Source organism: Sebastes fasciatus, chromosome 5 (assembly GCF_043250625.1).
Source record: "Sebastes fasciatus isolate fSebFas1 chromosome 5, fSebFas1.pri, whole genome shotgun sequence".
NCBI classification, from domain to species: Eukaryota; Metazoa; Chordata; class Actinopteri; order Perciformes; family Sebastidae; genus Sebastes; species Sebastes fasciatus.
In genome coordinates this window covers 34,471,712-34,493,548 of record NC_133799.1, presented here as the reverse complement: position 1 = coordinate 34,493,548, position 21,837 = coordinate 34,471,712, and the positions used below count along the sequence as shown (strand labels likewise).

At 40.3% G+C, this 21,837-nt stretch overlaps 1 protein-coding gene across 2 annotated transcripts in view; it reads right to left on the bottom strand.

Annotated features, from left to right (window-relative positions):
- Positions 1-21,837, bottom strand: part of naaladl2 (N-acetylated alpha-linked acidic dipeptidase like 2) — a 534,957-nt gene that overhangs the window by 225,974 nt on the left and 287,146 nt on the right. For both annotated transcript variants that reach the window (XM_074636907.1, XM_074636908.1), the window contains 2 exons: positions 12,354-12,473; positions 6,400-6,532 (listed from right to left, as the gene is read on the bottom strand). In XM_074636907.1, coding sequence (XP_074493008.1) covers positions 6,400-6,532; positions 12,354-12,473 — 253 coding nt within the window. The remainder of the gene's footprint in view (positions 1-6,399; positions 6,533-12,353; positions 12,474-21,837) is intronic.

The following is a 21,837-nucleotide window of genomic DNA, read 5'->3' as shown; positions in this document are numbered from 1 at the left end:
GGGATATTCCGCTGTCGAACTTCCAGTGAAAGCAACTTAGGGGAGACTCACGTTTTTCATTAACCTCTCCCGGTTTCCTCCCGGGGTCACAATTCTCCCGTATTTCTCCTGATTTATGTAAAATTGTCAAATTATTTTTTTTCCTTTTCGTTATCTTAGTCTGTTTCTGAACAGTCTGTTTCCCTACTGTTTCCACCCGGACAACAACAGAGCTACACCAACTGTCGTTTATCAGGGGAAGAGAGAAGTCTATGCTCGCGACACGGCTCAGTTTGAGCTCATGTTTAAGCTGCGCTCGCCACAGCGTGCAGCGCCCGAAGTTGAGCTTTGCTCAATGCAGTGAAAAGCCGTCGTGGTGCGGTGCAAGCCGTTAGAAATAACTTGTTTCAGAGGTCAGTGGTGGCATCGTCACGTTGTGTCTGAAAGAACCTTCAGTGAGTGAGAGAAGCCCGTTCCCTGCACTCATCCTCAGCTGGTCTTCTGACCATCCCCACCTCACATCTCAGCACCCATGGGTGCTAGGGCATTCAGCTGCACTGCTCCCAGGCTCTGGAACTCCCTCCCTCCACACATCCGACAGTCTGACACTATTACAACATTCAAGTTCACACCAGAGGGGCCAATTATTCTGTTTTCTTTCTTGGAAGTTAAAGGTAAAATTAAAAGTTTAACATAAAATGCAGTTGCAGTGAACTTATTATTTTGTTATTTTCACTATTTTAAAGTTACCAGAATGCAGGAAACAAAGTCTCTGAAACTCTAATTTGTCTTTGTTTGTGATACCTAATTAAAGTCTGAATGTCACATTTTTGCAATACTATATATGAGCAAAACTCATAAATATCTATTCTATTCACATGCTTTTTAAATTATGTAACACATAATAATAATAATAATAATAATAATAATAATAATAATAATAATAATAATAATAAGAAGAAGAAGAAGAAGAAGAAGAAGAAGAAGAAGAAGAAGAATATAATTAGAATATAAATAAATAATAATTTACATAATAATAATAATCAAAATGAATATAGGAAGACAATTAGCCTACATTTTATTTGATGGGGGGCGGTAAGGGACCTGGATAATGGATAGGGGCGCGCTAGCCCAAAAAAGGTTGTGAACCACTGCACTTACGGATCCAATTTCCATCTTGAGGTGAAGATTCATTTAAAGATGGAGTTGTAGAGAGGCAGCCGACTGTTGTGTTGCGTGTTATGTAGATTTTAGCCAGGCCACAATTAGATCAAGAGTGGTATGATATGTTCTCACACTTCCATCATTTATCAGACCTCTCAGCGTAACTTTTGCGGTTGCAGTAAACTAGTGCTCGATGTTGTGAATTAAACAAACACACTCGCTTAGGTTTAGGCAACAAAACCACTTAGTTCAACACATTCTCACTACCAACTCGTCAAATACCGCCGCTTAGTCAGTGCCCCTCGGCATCGGAGACCAACGCACGAGGTACCCCTACTTTTGAACGTCTCAGGGACAGCGTGTCAATATACGTTAGTTACATGCATAAGGTCCTTTCAAAATAAACTTCCGTTTTCACAGGAAGTTAGGTTTAGGCAACAAAACCACTTAGTTCAACACATTCTCACTCCCAACTCGTCAAATGCAGCCGCTTAATCAGTGCCCCTCGCCATCGGAGACCAACGCACGAGGTACCTCTCTTTGCGCTACTTTTGAACATCTCAGGGACGGCGTGTCAATATACATTCGTTACATGCATAAGGTTCTTTCAAAATAAACTTCCATTTTCACAGGAAGTTAAGTCTAAGCATCACAAGCACGTAGTTAGGGTGGTTGACATTAATGACTTCACTGACTGACGTGACAAAATAAGTCAAGGTTTCTTTTAGTTTCACACAGGCCACAAACAGCGGTCACAAACAGCGGTCTCCTGGTTACCTATTGTTTCACCGGCGTTGGTTTGTTGGTTGGTTTGTTTGTCTGTTATCAGGATTACTCCAAAAGTTTGTGATGGATTTGAATGAAACGTTTTGGAGGGGTGGGGTATGGCACAGTGAACAATCCATTACATTTTGGTGGCGATCCGGATCATGATCCCGATTCAGGAATTTTAGGAATGTGACCTTCCAAAAAAAAAAAGTGGTTTCTTGGCTCAACTTGCCCCTGATGAGCGGTAAGCTGAGTGTAGGGAGAGGATAAGTTGAGCCACATAGGGGAGACCTAATCTATCAATCATACCTGTCTATCACTGAAGTGAGGTTGTCTCAAATTACCCCCCCCTCCCCTCCCCTGCCAACACTTGACTTATCATCCAGCAGTTTAGAGCTAAAGTCATGCTAACAGTACAGCCTCATATTGTTACTTCCTAAAACACATGTGTGAGATCAAACCTGTCTGTAATTGTTCAGACACAATAATCATGAGTTCATGGACATAAACAAATAACTTTGAATGGCATAAATGAACATAAATGTGTTTACCACTTATCCCAAGGGCCTCCCTTCATCACAGGGTCAGTAAAATGGATGACTCTTTAAAAAATTTGACCAATTTTGTCTATGGTTGCCTAGAAACAAGGGGTGGCTCAACTTCCCCACAGCCTCAAATCACCCCACTCTCCTCTAACCACAAAATATAGAAAGACAAATCTATTCCTGCTTCCTTTTAACTGGCTAACTATTCACTGCCAAAGTTTGCCTGTTAAAATGCAATAATTCTGGCCTGTGTGCCATAAATCATTTTGTCTGATTTGCGGGGACCCGGTGACAGGCATTAAGAATAACTACTGTATATAGAAAAAAGCCAGTCTTCTCCCTGATGGTCTCGTTTGCTTATGTAGATCATATAGAGGCATCAGTATTAAATTGAGAAGGTTTCATAACCAGTTAAAAGTTCCTCGTAGTAACTTTAAATTCACAGAATATATTTCCGAAATGAAAACAGAGTTAACCTCGGCGGTCTCTGGCAGTTGAATAAAGTACGGTTGATATGAGTAATGAGGTGTCCTTCAATATCTTCTGTTCTCCTGAGCCGTATTAGTACAGGGGACCTGAGAGCATTGCGATAGGTGAGAGACCAGACAGCCAGCATCTCTCTCTCTCTCTCTCTGTCTCTCTCTCCTCCACTTACACACATCCTCCCACATACACGTTCACACACTCTTACACATGCTCACACAGCAGTCCAGACATCTGCTGGGGCTCTACTGGGTCTTGCCACTGTGGTACTGGGACTCTTACAAGGACTAAAGATACTTCAGCTGTAATGACACGTCCCCATTGGACAGACCGGGCAGGAAAAACAGGAAGTGGGGACAAGACTGAGGGTCGGAGAGGTCGTCCATCTTGGGAGGGTGATTTAAATACAGTAGAAGAGAGTCACAGAGATACAGAGAGATATAACGTCCTCTGTCTGTGGCCAAGGTAGGAAATGTGAGGACGTTTTTTCGGCATTGAGTGTCTGTTTCCACACATTATATAGTGGAGACTGTTTCTAAATCCTGTTGAAAGGTATCTTGTACAGCTTTAATACAATCATGTTTTTCATTTTCTTTTCTTTCTTTTTTGGTTCATCATAGTGAGAAACGCTGTCTTATGTGCAAATTATTTTTGTCTTTTTTGTTTCACGATAACTCAGGGTTTAGTGTAGAATTAACCCGTTCATGCATAAATTATGACAAACTCAGTCAGGATTTAATTTCTGAAGTGTTTATATACGTCTTTAGACAGGTGCTCAGGTGGACAGCATGCACTTGAGTTTTCAACTGAAGAAATATGTATTAAACAAACCAATGAATAAAATCATTTATAGTGTTAAAACTATAAAATAATATATATTTTCAATGCTGTTAAACTAACACATTCTAACATATTACAGTATAGGCTAATAGCCTACTGTTCAATGCAATGCAAAAATGTTCCTGACTCCTCAGCCCCTCCCTAACTCTCCATGTCGAACTATATATTTTTTCAATGAACACTTCTTTGTGTTCCATATTGTCAAAATATTATTTTTGTTACAAAAACTGCAAGTTGCATTCCTTCTAATAATATATATTAGTTGATTTACAACCAAAAAAGTACCTGCACATGAAGTATTGTCAAGAACAACAAAGTCGCAGTATAATAGTATTAATTGTAGTTGAAATATAGCCTAGCTAGCGATGCATGATGTCGTCATTTTCTCCCAAAATAAAACCAATATTTGGAAATTTTAACAACTTTATTACTCCTTAATTATTACTTGATGTTACCAAATGTTATTTACCTGCAAGGATCTCCGACTATAGAGGGTTTGGCAAGATATTCCTGCTTCTCGCATTTCTGGCCGTCCGGCGGCCATCTTGGTTTTGAGAGATGCAACCACAAACCACAAAATCCATGCATATACATCAAAATATATGAAAAGTAGCTCCATGAAATGTGGATAAACTGTGGTGATAGTAATATGTCTGTTACATGCTTTTGTGAATTGTAAAATACACAGTTTTCATCAGTATTACTATACTATATGTGTTTTAGTGTTATATGACATTTTTGTATAAGAGGCGTTATAACCACAACAACAACAGCAGGAGAGTTATAAGTACTAGGTCAATATATTCTCATAGACAGATTATCTGCTAATCCTGTCTACACATGCTCTGTAGATTTGTGTAAAAAGGTGCTTTTGGAGGTGTTGAGGGGGGTGTGGTGTTGGGTTAGCCAAGGTAGGACATTTAGTCCTGATGAACTCGGAATAAGAGCTGTGCTTCAAGTCTTAGCATTGAAGGGATAGTTTTTTTTTTTTTTTAAGTGTGGTTGTACAAGGTACTTATCCATAGCAGGTGTAGTACCTACAGTAGATGACGGTCGGCGTGCCCCCAGCATCAAGAAATAGACGTATTTTAGGCTCTTAGAAAGGCAAACCTAAAATAAATGATATCCGTTTAAGTGTACACTATACTTGGAATATTTACTGACGGTGAACTGAACTGAAAGTGAAACTTATCTACACTGTTTTTGTCATCTGAGCCTGCTGGCTTAGGAGGGAGCAGAGATAAGTTTCACTTTCTGTTCAGTTCCCCGTCAGAAAGGAGTAGAAAAGGGCTGTCTGATGGCACGATAAAGAGGTGAAAATAGTCTAAATATAGTATACACTTGAACGGATATTATTTATTTTTTTTAAATTTATGTTAGCCTTTCTTTTAGGTGGCTAAAATATGTTTTTCTGCCGTTCCCGTCCACAGCACTGCATTGCTTTGCTCCGGTGTTGGTACTCCGGTCTGTAAGAATGGATAAGTACCTCATATCCCCTTTGTTGTGGACTAAACAAGGAAGCTCCTTGTCCCCTCTCTATTTGTGATATTCAAAGACATAATATCAAGGAGCAGCCACAGTCTGGAGAGTTTTCTATTTGGTTACATTAGCATGTGTTACCGTGTGAACTGTATAGATAGTTTTATTATAATTTAAAAGATTTTTTTTTCACTTTTATTTAACAGATGACAGTGTAGAGGCAGACTGCAAATGGGTGGAGAAAGATGGGTATGACAGCAACAAGCAAATGTTGCTGTTTTGTTACAGCAAGCACAAAAACTTGTTAAGGAATTAAAGTAATAAAATAAAGCCTAAAATTAAAAAAAAGTATATAGTTGCTTTTGGTTATTACTTAAAGTGATAGTTCAGGTTTTTTGAAGTGGGGTTTTGTGAGGTACTTATCCATAGTAGGTGTATTACCTACAGTAGGTGACGGCCGGCGTGCCCCCCAGCTTTGAGAAGCAGATACGTGTTTCTGCCGTCCCCGTCCACAGCACTGTATTGCTTTGCTCTGGTGTCGGTACTCCTGTCTGTTTCTCAATGCTGGGGGGCACGCCGGCCTTCATCTACTGTAAATAATACACCTACTATGGATAAGTACCTCATACAACCCCACTTCAAAACACCCAAACTATCCCTTTAATAGTTACTAGTTAGTTAATAGTTACGTTTATAGTTATGACCCTGTTGTATTGTAAAGATTGACCAATGCAGCCAAAACTGACATTTTTACCAAACTTGAAAAGGAAGGTAGATATCCATCCATCCATTATCGGTAACCGCTTATCCTATTCAGGGTTGCGGGGGTGCTGGAGCCGATCATAGTTGACATTGGGCGAAGGCGGGGTACACCCTAGACAGGTCGTCAGACTATCACAGGGCTGACACAGACAGACTCAACAATGGACCTAACCTGCACGTCTTTGGACTGTGGGAGGAAACCTGAGAACCCGGAGAAAACCTATGCTAACACGGGGAGAACATGCAACACTCCACACAGAAGGGCCCCAAGCCGGGTTCGAACCTGTGATCCTCTTGTTCTGAGGCGACAGTGTCACTGCACCACCGTGAAGCCCGAAGGTAGAAAATAGATTTTACAAATAAATGTTTTTACACTCACCGATGGCAGGGTCTCCTCCAGGGTTGAGAGTTACTCTGAAGGCTTGATGCCAGGTGTGGCGGTCAGAAGGAGCATCACATGGGTCAATGTAAAGCAGGACGCCTCCAAAACCCAGCTCAGACAGTAGGGATAGCTGGCCACATACACACACACACACACACACACACACATACAAAAGGTACAATGAGTAACGTTTGACACCTACAATGCTTTAATGTGAGCAGGAAAAAAGACAGGGACTGCTCACATGACACACCAAAATGATTCAAAAACATTTCCACTTGAGAACATGTGAGCTGTTTTTAAACAAGCTGAAAAAGTGGTTAATGCGCACCTGTTAGCAAAAAAAAAGCCAATTTACATATAGAGTACATCTCCAACAAATCATAAGGGGAATTTATGGCTCGTTAGTGGACAAATACTTCATTATGTTCACCATCTATAGTTGCCAACTGTCTATCTATTGACATTTTGTGCTGGGCAGGTAGAGTAGTCGGTTTATCAGAGATCAAATTTGGCTGCTGGAAACAGGGTTGATGAAAGCAGTAAGACTGGATAGCAAATGAGTGGCCAAAACAATGTGCTGGACGAAAACAGGGCGAGCCACCGGCTGTAACGCAGCAGCTAGAAAGCTGTGATATCCAATCTCAGCCCTCTCCACTGCCAGACCCTCCATAAATGGAAGGCTGTCCCATGGTGGGGGGCCAACATGGAAAGGGCCGAGCCGGCATCGAGGTCCTTGAACGCATCGCCCATAACAACAAACGTCATGTGGCAGTGGTCCATCCCTCCCATCTCCCATGTGGACATCGGGGGAGGAGGAACACTGAAATGACCGAGCCTGGTCGTGAGGTCCGTGAACACATCATCCCGCCGTAGCCCAACGCGTATCCTGCAGCGGCCATCACCAGAGGGGAAGTCCTGGTGAATCAAAGTTGCCGATGGGCTTCCGCGAGCCGTCGACGCGCCAGACACGAGGAAATGTCTTCGAGCATTGGTGGCCGTAGCGGGGACTTGGACCAGCGTCAAGTTCAGACTGCGTTTCAATATGATCACAGCGGAGCATCACGTCGCAGTGTCGGAAGTGATCCCACCGCTGTTTGCCTCGAATCTTGGGAATCGGCCGATATGCCAGTGCAGTCTGGAGGTTGCCCCGAGGCACTGGAAAAAAGGCATCGTGAAGATCCACCCTGGCTCTGAGGCCGGGTCACTGCCGAGGTTGTTGAGGTGGCGAGTCCACTTCACATTATACAGTATATTGATCATTATATGCCATCCAGAAGATTTAGTTTTATTTATATTACTCATTCCAAAATATACATTATATTTTTGGTGGACTAACTGTGGAAGGTGTAGACTGCTGTATAGCAATGGTTTTGCAAGGGTCACATTTTCAGTGATGCTTCTCTGTGTGAGAAGAAGTGCGGTGTGTGTGTGTGTGTGTGTGTGTGTGTGTGTGTGTGTGTTTGTTTGTAGCAAATGAATATTAGTGTGAGAGCAGTGACATTTCTGTCTTTTTTTCTGCACTGTACTTCCCAGAGATCACCTGTCAGTCAAACAGTGTGTCAGTACTGTGATGTTGTTTTTCTCATTTTTTTTACCTCACAACTGGCTACAGTATATGTTGAATGATTACTATTCTACTATCTGCTATTAATCAGTGAGAAGTAGTGACTTCCATTATCTTGTTGAAGTACGTTTTGTTGTTCACATGACTGGTTTGTTTTCCACATTACTGGTAATAATAGAGAATAGCTGCTGGGTGGGAGGGCGGTGTCACAGTCGAGAGCAGTATTTCATTGTTGTCCATGGGAAATGTAGCGTCCTTGTTTTTTTATGAGCGTGGATGACTATTTTATTGAATATGTGACACCAGCCACGGTCATACTCCTCTCATCACAACTCTGTCCTTCACTGGAAACAGGGACACCACACACACACACACACACATACACACACTTATAGGCACACAGAATACGTTAATGCAGAGAATTTCATGCACGTGTGACACACACACATACTGTTTGTAGGCAAGCTATGCGGCCTGCACACACTGACATGCACACATGGGAAAACTTACTTTACTAACTTTCATAAGAACATGGTTATAAAAGACACATGTACTGTATATGACTGACATTCACACGGACATGCATTAAATAATAAACCAATATATAGAAAACGTGTGGAAAAACATTAAAGTGGCAGGAGGCAGTATATTTTTGGCATCATTGGGCAAAAAATCCATAATAACCTTTCAGCATATTGTAATTCAAGTGTTCTGAGAGATAATTAGACTTCTGCACCTCCTCATGGCTCTGTTTTCAGGCTTTAGAAAATCTAGCCCGTGACGGGAGACTTTGACCAATCACAGGTCATTTCATTGACAGAGTGTTCCTATAGGCTGTGCTCCGGTTATGTGACCGGAACTTGGCGTTCCTTCACGAGATTTCACAATGGTGGCTGCGTCACAAACTTTGTCATTTTACAGCTAAACCGTGCACTACAAGATGATTCTGAAAACATTTGAGGAGAGAAATAGGCATTAAAGGTCCCATATCATGCTCAATTTCAGGTTCATACTTGTATTTTGTGTTTCCATTAGAACATGTTTACATGCTGCAATGTTCAAAAAAAACGTTATTTTTCTCATACCGTCTGTCTGAATATACCTGTATTTACCCTCTGTCTGAAACGCTCCGTTTTAGCTCATTTCAACGGAATTGCAACGGAATTGCATTGCTAGGCAACAGTTTGGGTCCATGTTTACTTCCTGTCAGCTGATGTTATTCACATACACTACAACAGGAAATAAACTGGAACCCATTTAGAATGTTTATGTTTAAAACCGTGAAATGGTCTAAATATTGTAACACCATTTGTGACATCACAAGTGGACAGAAATCCTGACGGCTTGTTTCAAATGCACAATTTTTGAATACGGGCTGTGTGTGTATTTCTCCATATATTGAGCGTTTTGATAGTTTAACAGTATTGATATAGCACTTAAACCTGCTTTATAATATAAAAGACCTGAAAATCTCACCTTTCACAATATGGGACCTTTAACGTAACATAATATTGATTCATATTTGATCCGCGCTGCCTAGTTTTACCGTTTGGTCGGAGTTCGTGAGTGATCCGTCTGCCGGCTCATAGACGGCAGACGGACAGCAGACCTCAGATCAGCTCTTACTGCTCGTTTTCCTCCGGTCTGTAAAATTTTGCAGATGCCATCAGGAGCACCGAAGGACACGATATAGCGACCGTTCTATAAAAATAACTTTTTTTTAAATCCCATTTGCTCCAATCTCGCCTACTTCAGCTTTAATCATCAGGAAATTAAAACATTTATTATGAATAGTTGTGTGCTGGAATATGACAATATTGAAATAAAATCATATTGTGATTACATTGTGTGATTAGGTTGCATTAATGGAACCAAATATCTTAAGCTCACACTGTCAAAACATGTGTTCCATGTTTGCGTATCAAATATGAATCCAGCTGTATGTGTAACATTGGGTCTGCAGTCACCGTCACACACTCATTAGTGAGGGTACGAGCCTCATCAGTCATTCTTCCCCATTTATACGTAAAGGGCGATCATTTCTCTCAGCTGCTGACACACAGAGGCATTATGAGGCACACATGATCAAATTTGTCACAAACTGTGGGCGAGGAGGGAAAAATAGGTCAGCAGCAGCAGCCTGTTGCTCGCAGGGTCCCATGTGGCAGTCTCATTTAATGGCTTTTTAAAAGTCTAACTGTGTAAATGTAAATGCGGTATGGTGACCCCCTCTTTAAACATTCCCTCTCCTTTCTTGGTAACCTCCATTTACTCCTGTTATGGCTCATTAGCTTCAGTCATTTATCACCAACCTCACATTCAGAAGTAGAGTAATGTTCAATGAATGAAGCAAAGGAAACAGCTTTCTTGTAAATTTAGCACCCTGTATTTATTAAAGGTTCTCCATATGACATTCAGAGGATATGTAAAGACATAAAGGAGTAATCTAAGTTCTACCTGAGCAGAGAATGAAGTCGCCCTCCCTCTTGTGTGTGAAGTAATCAGAATTTCTCTGTGCTTTATTTACGTACGCTGCGCCGGCCTTTTGTGCCAAATTCACATCAGGCAGCGGCGAAGTACGTTAAACTTTTGCCAAGAATCAAATGACCGCAGCTCGGGAGCAGCCGCCGCAGCTTTTTATAAACATTGCATGGCAGCTCGTCCCAACCAACGGCGTTGCCACAAAAACGTAGCAGGTTAACACTGTTTGCGCTGTTATCACCGCCAGCTGTAAGCCGCCGGCTCAGCCGTCGCCATGTTGAGAGCCCTCTCTAGAGCCAGTTGCAAGAGTAGCAAAGGTCATTTGGAACAGAGCCAGTGGGGAAGTGAGTGGTGAAGCAAGAGAGAGAAAGCGGTGGCGGCGACGGCAGCAAATAATGTCATTGACTCCGGCCCAAGCAGGAAAAGTTAACAATGTTTGGTTTCAGTTCTAGGCTATGGTAGAAACATGGCGATGCAACTATATATATAGTTATATATATATATATATATATATATAACTATATATATATATATATATATATAGTTATATATATATATACACACACACACACACACATACGGCTATATTATCAGCACAATGTACTTAAATGTACTTTGTCTGTTCAAGGTGCAGCTTTCAGTTCTGATATGTTGCTGGACAGTTTACTGAATAACAATGCCTTATATTTTATTTGTTATATTTTGTGTGTCAAGTCTGAATCTGTAATGTAACCTGTAAAATGTGTCTTTAAGTAAATGTAGTAGTAACACAGTAAGAAGTATACGGTTGAGTTGCATATTTTTTAAGTGCTTTTTGTAAGTTATTTTGGGGTACAATGAGTTAGAATAATAACAAAATTCAATATCTTCCGCATCTAAACATCATAAGAAATCTAGGTAGGTAGGTAGAGCGGGTCGCACCAACAATTGGAAGGTCGGTGGTTCGATCCCCAGCTCCTCCAGTCCACGTATCGAAGTGTCCTTGAGCAAGACACTAACCACCTCTGGTAATCAGTTTAGAGCCAATAACTTCTGATGTAAGAGGGTATTGATATATAACATGGTACCACTCAATTGTTAATAACTCTATATCATTATTGTACAGCTCTGTACCTAATTTGACTTCAGCCTAGTTAGTATGTTCATCTGTAGTGAGTCAACTGACATACATGGATAGAACTGCGTAAGAAGTACAAAAGTACAAATTTCCATATTGCATCAAGTCCATATGAAGTTTGTATAATTGATTTGCTTTTAATTTAATGGAAAATTTAAGATAAATGTATCAGTAATGAACACGTAAGTAGATATTTATGTTTTAATTAACAGGATTAGAATTTATATTTTCCCCGTCAGCTTCTAATTGATAGGAGAAACTGCTTTGAGCTGAACGTGGCACACATCCAAGCAGGAAAAAAAGGCCTAATCAATCAATGCATTGCTAATGATATTTCTTATTAAGGCAGACAGATTGAGACATCTCTGTGCAGATACAGGAGTCAGGTATGATAAATTAATGGCAAAAATAATATGAAGAATTAACGACGTGTATGCATTAGGCCCCGTTCAGTATAATAATTCCTGTGCAGCGAGCTTTATTTAGTTTATTCAAAGAGCAGTGAGCTATATCTGGATGCAAGTGTATTAAAATACAAAATATAATTTTGAAAAATTCAGTTTTAAACTCCCCTCATTATAGGAAAATCATTTTTTACTCTTGCACTTAGTTTAAAGACCAAAAGATCTCATTCCTCCTGCTGCCTGAATTTATTTTATTTTTTTCCTGCTGCAGAATTATAGTATCAGGTAGATCTCAAGTACGGCATTAAATCACATGATGTATTATTCCCTTATCAGCAGAGCAGAGTGGAAGCACTTTGCCAGAGATTTGATTTGATCTTACCTTGTACAGCAAAGGTGCTTGGCCAAGCTTGACCACAGCAATCTGGTTGGTGAGGTTCAGGCTGTCTTTGGCTCTCCTGAGGTCCTCCACGCCGGCGTACTGGACATCCACCACCTCCCCCTGGTGTGGAGAAACACCGCAAAGGCTCAGGTGGGTTACTGATATCAAGTGTCCGTTAATCAAATGTTTTCCCAAGATGTATTTTTTTCGCAACACACCACCCAGAAGTCAGGTAACCTGTGTGTTTCTATGCCCCCAGTCAGCTGTGTGCTCTTACTCTGCATCAGGGCAGGGTATTGAACCTCAATACGTTCTGAGTACTGACCCAAAAAAACTGTCTTGAAAACTGTAGTCCTCAGAGTTTGGTTTACATTTAGTTTGAGCTTTTCCACTTCTAACTTTGGAAATAAAATAAAATAAAATAGAAAGTTAACAGTCGCCAGAAAAAAAAATTGTTGGCATTGGACGTTTCTGCAAACTTTGACGTTTCTGCAAATTGAAAATATATATTTTTTTCAACATTTTTTTAACGTTTTAACGCATCTTGTGATTTTTAGGTTGAACTCAAGATAAGTGAATGAAAATGGGTTGTATGGGTACCCACGAGTCGCCCCTTTATAGACATGCCCACTTTATGATAATCACATGCACTGAATTGCCAGTGTGCGTGTAATCATTACCTGTTTTATTACCATGTTTTCACTTGCGCTGGTTTGTTTGTTTGTTTGTCTGTTAGCAGGTTTACTCCAAAAGTTTGTGATGGATTTGAATGACATTTTTTGGAGGGGTGGAGTGAAACTCAATGAACAATCTATTCGATTTTGGTGGCGATCCGGATCATGATCCGGATTCAGGAATTCTTTTGAGAATTCCGATCAGCCTGAGCCTTAAGACCACAGGGTATAACACATGCGCAGTGTAACTGATGACGTGTGACCACGCCTTCTTCCTCCTTCTGAGAGCAGAGAGATACGTGTGTGGATGTGTGTGCGGGACTCCGAGGTGCGAAAGCTGCTGTCCGCCCGCGGTGAGAAAGAAAAAAGCGGTAGATGACGGGATGAGAGACAACGTAGTGTAACTTTATACAGACATAACAAGGCTGCTGAATGAGAGAGGCATCCGACGATACGTTAGAAGGAAACACACCGTGTTAATAACAAGTCGACCGCCTCACGGTACCGCCAGCTGGGAGCTGTGATGTTTTTAAAGTCACGCACCTTGGCGGAGGTCTGCGCTCCCCGAGTGCCAATCTAGTAATACTAATGTAGCCATTATAATCAATAGCATGGCACTACGATATAATCTGATTATCTCACAGCAAACTAGAATTACTTTGGCCAAGTGTGTGTTTGCATTTCTCCGTGTATGTGTGTTATATTTGTGTGTATGCGACTGACTGAGTTATCATCTTCCAAATTAAAGTGACCTAGAAGTTGTAGAGGACAGTCAAAGCATTACTTTTTGGTCTCTCTCTCTCTCTCTCTCTCTCTCTCTCTCTCTCTCTCTCTCTCTCTCTCCCCCTCCCCTCTCTCTCTCCCCCTCCCCCTCCCCACTCTCTCTCCCCCTCCCCACTCCCTCACTGCATCACCTGGACCTGATTCATTTTTCATGTGGCCAGGGGGCAAGTGTAACATGATGCTGCAGTGGAGAGAAAGTGAGGGAGAGAGAGAGCACATCTTTTGCATCGGGAGAGCCCAGGAGAGAAGAGCGAGAGAGATTTATTGCTCCTGCCTGCATTTGCATCATAAAAGTCCTCCATTTAAACTGCAGACCATGGAACAGTACAAGACGAAGCAAATTGAAATATAGGAGAATATCTATACGCACTGAGACGGCGCTGCTTGAACTAGATCCATCTCTCTCTTTCCTCTCTCCTACTCTTTTGTCTTTCGTTTCATCTCGGTGAGGTAATGAAATTAACAGTGTAAGAGGCCTCTGTCTGGCTGAAGCTGTGAGCATCGTATCGAGATGATGAATATTTTCCTCTTAACCTGGCCAGCAATTCACACAAGATTTCGGTTGAGTTTTTTTGAAGGATGGTTACGGGGACCAATATATCTTGTTGAACTCTGTCAGCGTCCAATATATTTGAAACATTTTTTTTAACAGTGTAAAATATTAAATATATCTGCCACAATTGCATTATGGTACATTCGGGCATTTATAGCCTATTATGGTGGATTAAAACTCTCCGTTGAAAGACATCACTGCTAATGAAATGCCTCAATGTGAGTTACTTAACAGCTTTATAAGGGGGGGGGGGTCCTTACGGGCTTTACAGACCGACATTCCTGAAGGTGATGAATAAAATAACATCCACACCCTCATCATTAAAAGAAAAGGCAAAAAAGTTACCAGGGCCTGTATTTATCAAGTGTTTCAATCAGACGGAAGCAGAAGTAGTCACAGTGACGTCATCCATTGGTCTGTGGACTACGGCTTGAAGCCTCGAGTTCGTCATTTTGGCCGTCGCCATCTCGTTTTTTTGCAACCAGAAGTGACACGAGAGGGTGGAGCTATGTAAAACTGAATGCAGATAACCGAACCAAAGGGATAAAACATTTTTAGGCGACCATAATGTTACAATTACCTTTCATGAACTGAAAACACACTGTGAAAGGGTTAAAGTTCTAAGACGAAAACACAGACAAACCCGGACGACGACGTGATAGCGACCTGCCAATCACAAAGTAGCCCCGCCCTAAATTATCCCCTGCTTTATGTTCTATTTGACTGTAAATTGGACCATAGGTTACTAAATGAACATCACGCTGTATTGAAGACTTGAAACTAGTGATTGAGACCATAAACTCATGTTTACAATGTTTACTGAGGTAATAAATCAAGTGAGAAGTAGGCTCATTTTCTTCTATAGACTTCTATACAATCAGACTTCTTTTTGCAACCAGAGGAGTCGCCCCCTGCTGGCTGTTAGGAAGAATGCAAGATCAAGGCACGTCAGCATTGGCTTCACTTTTCAGAACTGAAGTGTAAGAAGTGTGCACATGTGTGTGTGTTTGTGTGTGTGTAGTGTGCAACCGACACGTGAATCACGCAGCCACATGTGTTTTTCTAGTGGTTTTTAGACGCACATAAAAGTTAAAATATTCTCAACTTTTCAGCGCCAGGCCCGCTGTCGCACGGTTTGTCAATGTCACTCTTTGCCCTGGCAGCCAATCAAATCTAGCAAGAGATGGGCTTTACTACTTTACCACTTCCTCCTATTATGATTCTGGTAGATGTGGCTAGCTAGCTGTTGGACTGTGAGAGAGCTATGGATTGTGACTAACTGTCCCTTTCCCAGTCTCACTTTCTAAATACAAAGTGTGTAAAGGGAGGAAAAAATGGTAAAGACAAGAAGAGCAGCCGTGCAGGAGGAGACAGAGGAGGACATGGATTGTCTCTGCAGTCTACTGATTGAAGGCGGCTCAAATCCACCCTGTAATTAACTCTTATCACAACAAGAAAAAGGAAGTGCCTTCACAATCATACTGTCATTATTTCAGACAAGGAGAGGCAGTTTGAAAGAGGGTCAGTGTTGGGAAAACCATTTAAAAAGTCTTCACAAGCTAACAGTGACTGGAAAGAGGTTGAACTACAGTAAACCTGAATTCCAGAAATATAGTTTCATTGATTAAAAGGCACAAAACTTGTTTGAGTTGTCATATAAAAAAACAAAAAGAAAATAAAAAAACAAAAGTACAGAGATTAAAGGATACTGGAAAGAGAATCATTGAAAGTGCCGTATTATGTATGGGCATTGTGGCAGTGATCAGTATATAAGTATATAAGTATACGCATCATTTCAAATTTAGTATGATTCATTAATATGACGACTTCTTACTTTGAGGACACAAACAACTAGGGATAATTACTGAAAACATGTGCAAAGGCTGTGAACATTGTAGTACTGCATTGTGGAGTTAAACCGTTAAAAGGGACTGTTTGTAACTTCTTACACGTATAAATCAATCCGGCTCGGTGTCCCATGCGTGCTCGCGTGTGGCTACGCTGTTCAGACAAAACTCCAACACAAACTACACGGAAGCATCAAAACCGCAAAGTTCCATCTAGTGAAGCCCGTCTGTTAAAGTGTTGGCCGCGGTCGGAGGACGCGGGGGAGACCGTAGCTTTGGTCTCCAGGACCGGAGTCTCTGCTGTACTCTGCTCCTCTGCCTGCTTGCCTTCACTCACACGTCTCCGACCAAATCTCCGGTGTCTCCCCTGTTCCCTCCGGCCGCGGTCGGGAGGCTGAGGCAGGAAAAGCCAACACTAGGATCAGCTCTGATTAATGTAGAGACCTTCGTCTGGTCAGCTAACATTACTGCCAAGCAGCTGAAATATAGAGTGATATTGTGGTTTTAGCTGACGTGTGTTGCCTCACTGTTTTGAGCGATGCTCGTTCATGTCTATGTAGAGCGAGCACAAGCGTGAGCAACAGGACGCTGACTTTCATTGACTTAACGGCCACAGGTGTCGCTGTTAACAAGCAATTTCTGATTCTTACAAAAAAGTCCCTTTAAACTGTTTTTTGCCAGTTTTGTGTTCAGGATTTAGTTCAGGTAAATAAATTGTAATCCAAGTGCATTATACAAAAAAGAGAAATGTGTGTCATAATAGGATGTGTACAGTATTAGGGAAAAAATGACATTGCTTTATTTTTTTGCAGAATTTTGAAACATGTACTTTTTTGCTGCACCTCAAAATGACATCTGAAGTGATGCTATAAATTACACACAGGACGACCGATCTTTAATGAAACAGAAGTACCGTTAAGTTGCTACATAATGTGGCTCAGCTACATTTTTAAAACTACACTTATTAGTTCATAATCATCTCATGTTCAAGGGTTATGGTTGTTTCCCACAGCAACAAAATGACCTCCACCACTTTAAATGGTAAAAAAGATCATTATGCTATCTCGATGTGTTTTCGCCATATGTAGTCACAATCCTGTGAATTATTTCTTGTACAGAGAGAAACTGCAGAATATTCATAATCACACTGCAGGCTGGCCCTTATAGAGGAGATGATTTCATTAGATTCTAGAGCACATGTGCTTTCATTTGCATATTAATGAGGAAAAAACTGTTTTTCTTGAAACTGCAAGAACTCCATTAGGCTCTAAGAGGCAGAGTTCATATTAATAGCAGCCATGATTTATGTGAAGATAAGTATGATGACATAGTACTAGTTTCTAAATAATGCTAATTGCTTTAATTACAGATCTGATTAGTTAGCTTGTTATGTTAAATGGTTGTGGTTGAAGAGGGAGTAGGAAGCTCAAGTTTCTTGTTAATTTATAACCTGTATATTAACGTTGACATTATTTAGACTGGAGAACGGTATAGTAAATGCAATGAGATGTATTTTTGGTCTGGTGGTGAGACAGTTTAGGAATACTTTAGCCTGTAAATTGCCTATCTTATGTGTAATGAAAGATATTGGGCTATATTGAAAGCAAATTTAGCATCCTCTACAGAAATCTGTATTTCTGTATTTTATTTAATTTTTCATACTTTATTTTTTCCACATTTTTGTGAGGTTGTTTTCGTATATATGCAATTTACAGTTCGTAATTACAGTAGTTTATAAACCAATTTTTTAAGTAGTCGAGCTTAGACGAACACAATAAGTACACTAGAGTAAACAACTTCAGCATTCAAAATTTAAATAAAATTAAGAAAAATAATAATAATAATAATAACAATAATAATAATAATAATAATAAAAAAGAAAGAATAGATTAAAAAATATTAATACAACGAGGAAAGAGTCATAATAATAATAATAAATTAAATAATCAAATACAATAATAGAAAACAAAACAAATATTTCTCTATTTTATAATCCACTGTTGAAAGATAAGTGACTTAAATGCCTTGACAACAGCCAAATAATATAGCAGGGCTTCCATATTCATTTGGTTATTATATAGTTTATTCTGTTAGGATCTAATTAATCATTCATTAACATATTATTTTCCAATAAGGCAGTTACAGCTTACACAGAGGAGGCAAATCCTGCAAATGTTTACTCTGTGATTATGAATGTGTACATATGCGTATCATGTACACATGTTAACCTGCTGTAGAACTTGTGAAAGATATATAATGGACTATTTGTTATGAGTAGCGTGGGCTGATTGTGTGTAAGTGATTGCATGCATTTGGAGATGTTTTTATGCATGTGGAGGCGGGTGGTATACACCTTGAGGATGTAGGGAGAATGGGTATGGAAATTAAGGAGGCGTGTATAGGGAGGGGAAGTATGTGGGGCCACTGGGGAGGATGGGATACAATAAGGAGGGTTTCGCTTATATACTTAAGATCCAGTATGTGTTCGGAACAGAAACAAGCCAAAGCAACTTTCCTGGTTTGCCATATTCTTGCTAAATCCTGATGGTGTGGTGGCAAAACTACAACAAAGACAACCCTGGATCTGCAAGGAAGAACATCCCTGTCATCGCTGCTGGGTAACATATGTTTATATTACTAAGCAACTGTGAATTAAAAACTAAAATATGTTCCTCTCTCTAGGTTCATGGTGGAGAGGAGGTCATGTTGCTCTGGCTCTATTGATCTGGCGTGGAGAGGTGGTCGTCTTGCTCTGGCTCTATCTAAATTGACGTGGAGAGGAGTTCTATATGGTTGGCGTGGAGAGGAGGTCGTGTTGCTAAGGCTCTATCTGGTTGGCGTGGAGAGGAGGTCGTGTTGCTCTGGCTCTACCGGTTTGGCGACGCCTGGAAGCTGCTTGACATCCTCCTGGATCCACCTTCTCACATTATGTTCACATTAAACATATTATTTTTTGTCATATGGATTGTCTATGTTGTATTTTCATTATGTTGTTACTGTGTACACACTACATCTATTGCATGTCTGTCCATCCTGGAAGAGGGATCCCTCTTCTGTTGCTCTTCCTGAGGTTTTTTCCATTTTTTCTGCCTGTTAAAAGTTGTTTTTTTTTGGTTAAGTTTTTCCTTATCTGATGAGAGGGTCGTACTGTAAAGGACAGAGGGCGTTGTATCCTGTACAGATTGTAAAGCCCCTTAAGGCTAATTTGTGATTTGGGGCTATACAAATACAAATTGACTGACTGACTGGCTGCTGCTCCTTAATTATCTTCCCATCCTCTGCAGAATCTCCTGTAAAACCGATAATCTGTGGGCATCTTTGCTTAGCACCAGGCTTCTAGCTGTTGCCTTTGCACCTCCTGAAGAGTCAACTGAGGGACAAGGGAGGATACAGTCAAGGTTAGCCTCCTGCCCTCTCTGTCTAGACTGTGTTTGCCCTCCAAAGGAAGAATACCACACCAGTTCCTTCAACCATCTCTTGCATCTACCTTCCTGAGCCGCCTTCCAATAAAATCCCCCAAATCCTGTGAGATAAGCCATACCCTGAGGTCACAAGCATTCAATGTTGATAGGGAATAGAGTCACTTGTGGGACATGGGCCAAACTAAACAGTTAAAGTTGTAGGATATTTCTGAGCAGAACAAAAGGACGTCTTAAAGATGATGACGCCTGCAAACCGGGATTTCACCCTTTTTATCACAGCTCTTAAATAGTGGTGAAACCATGAGGGGTCGGATACCAGTCCTGGGCTGCGGTCGAAAAGTAAAAAAATTACGTCATAACACTTCTCCTTGACCTCGATGGAAAATGTCATTCACACAGAATTCAGAAGGACTTAGAAAAAGACAACCGTGGTGTTCAGAGAATCCGACTGCTCTTTCATTGTAGGCTCCGTGATTATGGTGCGACGGCAGCGGATGTTAGTGACGCGGGTCTGCTGTGATGAAACTACAATGTTCTGAAGATGGACTACAAAAGACGCTGCTCCCCCCGTGCGTTGTTAAATAGACATTTCAATGACAGGCTGTTTCACAGAGACATCGCAGGTCCTTCTGCTGCTGGAACACTTTACATCAACATATAATAAAGGATTATCTGACCTTAAACGCGGACAACCGGTGAAAAACATTAGACACTTCATTACCGAGGTTGAAATTGAAATAAACAAAGATATATATGATAAATATTGAGTTAATTGTTTGAGTTATGGAGAAGGTGTAGGACAGTATACTACTTCCAACTTCTTTTCAGACATGTAATATTTATTTATGTTGGTTATTTGTTAATTGATTGTTTACTGTTCATTTTATTTGTTATACTTGTTTTGTTTTTTACTGAGGTATTTGTTACATGTTCGAAATAAATAATTAATTAAAAATAAAGTGAAACAAAATGGTTGTCACTGTCCACTAATATTAAATATGAATCCCAATTAGTATATGAAAATAATATGCAAGATAAGCATGTCATTTGTTATCTTGAACGGCCGAATGGTGCGTCGCTTTAAATTTAAAATTCTATTTTATCAGTTTTTTTTATTTCATTTTGTTTTATCCATATTTAATTTTATTATTATTATTATTATAATTAATTTTATTTAAAAAAAAAAAAAAATCTCAACTGTCCGGACATGGGCCACGCTGTCTCATCACCAACTAGGCTCCTTCCTCCATCTCCTATCTCTTCCCTCCAATGATAACTTGATAGAAAAGTGCAAAAGCCCTGAGCCATCGACCAGGCTCACGAATTTACGTCTACCTCATCATCGTCATCTTCACCCCTGTGGCTGCACCATCATCTACACGTGACGCCACCACAGACTGCAGCTGCCAGCCACAGACAGGCAAGTATAATGTTCACTCTCTGCTAACCAGGTGAATTCAAATTTACAATTAGCCTCATTATCAACTTTACACCTGCTGCTTCCAGTGATTTTCATGTGGTTTATTCATTTAATCACTTCCCCAATCGTAGGCTATTCATATTCTTTCACTGTAGCGTTAGTTTTTTATCGTGTCTTCCTTGTGAGTAGTGTTAGTAATAAATGCTTTATACATATAAAGGCGTTGTCTTGGTTTTTCCACAACTTACTTTCAGTTGCGATAACTTTTTCTTTGCTCTATGTGAGTTTCAGTTCATTAATATCCAAAGCTTTATAGAGTCATAGACCCTCGTGATTGATCGCTAAGAGAAACAGTTCATCAATATTACTCTGCTGACACTGAGGTTATGTGGGTGGATGCATAGTTAAAGTTTCTGCTTAATAATTTTAATTAGTTCTATTCTAACCAAAACAAGCTAATTTTCCCTACAAAGTACACGTCAAATATTTTTTTCCAAAGACAATTTCTGTCATTTTAGGTATAGGTATATATACAGTCTATGGTCCAGACATTCAACACCCAGGAACCAACTCGGTGCTGTAAAGAAGGCTTCAGAGAAACTGGACTCCCACCTTCGTCCTCAAGATTAATATATAATACAAACATTGACGAATAATAATTGGAATGAAGTGAAATCTACTCTAAAGCAGATTTATCTTTCTCCATCTGTCCATTGTTCACACTGAATCTTCCATCTTTTCTCAGACAAACAGAAACACATGGCTACTTATTATGCAGAATGATG